Here is a 4,393-nt window from a genome sequence, read left to right as displayed (position 1 = left end):
AGTGCCGGCTACGGCCGACTTCGCGACCTCCGTCCTCCGGCAAGCCAAGAAGGCACGGCTTGTATCGCAGGCGTCTGTCGAGTATGATCCTGCTCTGCGCTCCTCCGACAAGCAACACATGCGAGATCCTTTTTTCTGAGTGTAAGCTTGTTTTTACATCGCTGCGTTCATCTACTTTACCAGCTAATTTTGAAACGGCCATATTTCTCGTGCTAATCGCAGTATGTGGAGCTGCTCCACCCTTCTCGGTTGCGTCGAAGACTAAGTGATAGCAATATATTGTGATTATTGCAGTGATTATTATTGTGTTGCCAGGTATTGCAGTCTTTATTACGGATGGGATTCACGCAAAATAACACTGGGTATTGTATTTCCCACGCCCTGGTGGTATCCTTTTACCAGAAGCGCTAATACAGGCCGAAAGGTGGTGTATTCGCGGTCATTCGAGCGTTGAACGTTTGCTAGGAGTCCCTTCGGGCAAACGATCCGTTCACCTCCATATCCTTGCTGGCAAATGCCTGTCTCATCGCAGCTCCAGATCCTCTCGGGCTTGTCCGTTAGATCCCATTTCTTTAAGCCGCTCTGTATGTTGCTGAAATAGCGCATCACAGCATCGGGGTAGAATGTTGAGCTCGCTTTACAGACAAAAGCTGGGCATGTGGACTTCCACCCCGCCACCCGAAGCTGCCGCCATAAGTGGCCAAAGTCAATATCGTGTGTAGCGGCAGCCGGCACGGCGGGCTTCTCGCGTCGACTATTCCGTATGCGCACCATCCAGCAAAATGTCGAATGAGTGGCTGTTTACGACGTGGCTGATCCCCTTCCCCTGGCCTGGTTTTGACTTGTAGCAAAATGACCTCTCGCAGATTATATTTTTGTGGTAACTTGATTAAAGTATTGAAAAAGCTTTTCCGAGCCATTTGCTAATGACCTTCGTGCAATGTCGTAATATACGACGTAACAAAAATAATATGTCGTCTTATACGACGTTCGTAAGCAAGGTGTCAAGTGGCCCGAATCAATGAGAAAGACGACGTCCTTGCTTCCTGCATCTGTCACAAGGAATAACAAGACATTCAAGACGCTTTGGAACGAAATTTACCAGCCTGCTGAGTGCTGCCGATGGCAGCTTAGCCAGGTACACGGCTGATCATAAATCAGCGGTCTCGATAGCCTTGGCTACAGCGCAGAGATACTACCACCAGTTGAGTACTTCTCGAGCCCTGGGAAGAAGCCGTACGTTGTTGTGAAGCTGGACGAGGAGAACTACGTAATGAATTCAGAAATTGCGCGTAGGAACCTTTTTGCGACCTTCAGGTGTCGGCTAAGAACTCTGAGTCGACTTTACCATGGGAATGCTCCTCCAAAACGAAAGCGAAGCGCACTATCTGGAGCTTTACTCCCAGTAAGCTTACTGAGATGACGAAAGAAATGGCTTCCATGAAGAAAGACTCCGGTGGATCTGCCAAGAAGCTGTCATACGCGGAGTTCAGCTTCGCAAAATTTGCAAGAAGTGGGAAGATGAACAACAATACGACCATCCAAGAAATACTACGGACTGTAAATTGTCCTGTGTTATGAATCATCGCGCAGGAATTTCATTAACGCTTTGCTAATGTGCTCGTCCAAGCTCCCGGGCTGATTACTTTTTGTGCTTAGTAGGGATATTCATCATGCGACAGTGCTGGAGGAGAAGGATGATGTGTTTGACGACCGTGGTAGTTCAAGTACAAGTGTATGAACAACTGGTCTTCGTTGGTGGTGAACCGTAGCCAGATCCCACGTCTTTTAGCCAACACACCCACCTTTTATCCAACCTCATTCAACTGGTTGGCATGACAAGTGGTGCGTCAAACGCCATCTCAATTTAACTTCTCTATAACACTTTGTGTTTCATGAAGTTAAAGGCACCCAAGAAGGTCGTCCTGCACATATGGCCGGTAAGCCTAAATTTACTACTGTTAATCTCTATCGTTGCAAAACAAGATGTATGTTTACTAGATAAAGTCGATGACGCTATTTCGTTTTTGTTAGGCAACCATGCACTGAGTCCTTGACGTGTCCTGCCTTGTTGATGATTACCAATCGCTCATATCGCAAGACACAGAACTTCTCGTACAGAGCCACACGCAAGCGATGCCGAGTTGAAAGACGCTGGTTTCGTGTTCCGCCAATTTCTCGATCTGAGATACGTAGAGGGCAACAAGTGTTGCAGGCACTCGTTTCTTGAATAAGCCCTTCGAGCTACTCGAAAGGCTAACAGGTATTTCATGATCTCAACTCACAACGCGTTGCCAGTGCGTGCTTCCAAGCATGCGGGTTACGATTTCATCTGATCGCATACGTGATCTTGTATTTCGTTTTTAATATCGAGTCATGTTAGTTTTCTTCATCGTCGTTCCCGATCGGTGGCAAATGTTGTTTAACTGATTGCTCGAGTAGCGGTGCATTCGCTCCATCCACATCTGCGATCTGCTTGCGGTCCTAAAAACCCACGGGATCTCGTTGTTATTATGGTTGCTTCAAGGCCTAGGTAACATCAAACGTTTCTTTCTTCAACCTTAAAAAGGAGGAACCGAGGCTTGCAACCGCCAGTGTCCTCGATACCATCGACGTGAAGTCCAACATTCAGCTAAAATAAACGAAGATTGAGTTTCCACATCGTAGTATCGAAAATTGTGCTTACGGTCGCGAACATGACTCGACGCTCTGCGTGCTCGATGTCCGTAGTCAAGCGCTTATAGGACGGCTCCACGATCTTGCATGGCCCACACCAATCCTTGTGCACGTCAACAACTGCCGCAGCATGGTTATCAACCGCCTGCAGCCATTTCGATTGCTCCAGGAAGTGGGAAACGCACCGACTAACTTCTTTTCGCTGCTCTCCAGCACTTGAACCCAGTGCTCAGCGTCCCGAACCTTCGTCACCAACTCCATCGCTGCAGTTTCTACCCAAGTGGCTCTTCAGATTTCTTTGGCGACGCTTGACAAGTGAGTGCAATGATCTAAAGAATAATTTACTAGACTTGCGATAAATTATGTAAAGCTCCTCATTCGCGCCACCGGTAGTATTGTTTTACTCACAAATATTCGGAAACAAACAAAAATGTTCGGAGGATAGAGGAAAAGAGCTTACTCCAGCGATAAAAGTGGTAGTTAGTGTGGCAGCTACCAACTCTTTCCGAATTACTCACAGACCTCACCCGATTTGCACGAAAGATCCGGTGAAATGAGGCTCCCCTCAAACACACAGTTGGCGTCTTCCAAGGCTCCTTTGGCGCCTCTAAATCCAAGTAAGCTCTCTTAGTTTTACGTGTTGCACAAGTACTCTGATCATTTTTAGAGTCTTGGTTTGTGTCGCGATTATCGTGGGTACTAATCGAGTCGAGCGTGCGGCAAAATTAGTAATAACACGATAGCGTTGGGAGGACCATTGTGCCAGACTAAAATTTAGTCCGAAAAAGCTACAATGTTTGGGATATACGTATTTTAGTTGTCGAAGAATGATACAAACAGTTTCAAGACTGCAGGTTACTGTCAGTAACCACAAGACTAATTACACGTTTTTCCACGGCCACTTCGTAGTCGTAGGCTACACATATACACTTCCTGTCCTCAAAATTTTAAATCAGGTTTGTCATTAGAGTAATATTAAACTACTTCATACCGGTCGTAGTCTCTGGGAGCGACCTGGCTTTTATTTATATCATGTACTACAGGATATCAGATTATTAAAGTACTGCAGCCAGGTGCCTCTATTAGAGTAAGTTTAAAAAACTTCGTATACAGTTCACCACACGAACCAGATCAGCAGCAAAAAAATTGGCCGGAGCCGCCGGATCGACAGTTTCATGCAACTCCCAGTTTTCGGAGCACACGTTACCAGTACGCCAACCGGATGCTGTAACCCATGACGCCGAGCCGTCGCCCCACAAGATCCGTCCGATTTGTCAGCAGGCAGATCGATCGTCGTTTCGTTCTTCGCTGCAGATTGAGGCTGAACAAGCTAACGATGGCGAAGTTATGGATTTCAATGGTATCGTGGATTCTGATTTCTCGTCAAGTGATGAATCTGATGCTCAGACTGTGGCTTGGCTTATCATTTCGGTTGAATTTGAATCTCGGCAGTCGTCGGATGCTGCGTCAGAGCTATCAGCTACCGATGCTAAGGTGCAACGTACTGTCCAGACTCTGCGACTATCGCTGCTGACTACCCAAATGGCAGCGTCTCGTTAAAAAATCCGATTCCGATGCTGACTCAACGGCGACAGTCGTTTTTGATTCCGATGATGACAGTGACTCACCTTCTCGTGAAGAGGCAATTGCTCTGTCGTCGGCAGCTCCTTCTCCTGCAGATGGGAAAGTTCAGGTAGCAAGCACCGAAGAGCTGCCT

The 4,393-nt window shown here is 47.0% G+C and overlaps 1 protein-coding gene across 1 annotated transcript; it reads right to left on the bottom strand.

Annotated features, from left to right (window-relative positions):
• Window positions 1–2,379: 2,379 nt before the first annotated feature.
• PITG_11348 (uncharacterized protein) lies at window positions 2,380–3,912 on the bottom strand (the record flags this gene model as incomplete). The annotated part of the gene is made up of 6 exons (XM_002900908.1): window positions 2,380–2,484; window positions 2,687–2,796; window positions 2,862–2,939; window positions 3,195–3,283; window positions 3,668–3,694; window positions 3,884–3,912. The coding sequence occupies 6 exons, from the start codon at window positions 3,910–3,912 to the stop codon at window positions 2,380–2,382; spliced, it is 438 nt and encodes a 145-aa protein (XP_002900954.1).
• Window positions 3,913–4,393: the final 481 nt, after the last annotated feature.

Source organism: Phytophthora infestans, genomic scaffold (genome assembly GCF_000142945.1).
Source record: "Phytophthora infestans T30-4 supercont1.23 genomic scaffold, whole genome shotgun sequence".
NCBI classification, from domain to species: Eukaryota; Oomycota; class Peronosporomycetes; order Peronosporales; family Peronosporaceae; genus Phytophthora; species Phytophthora infestans.
The sequence above is the reverse complement of the archived record's forward strand: the minus strand, read 5'-3'. Positions and strand labels throughout refer to the sequence as shown.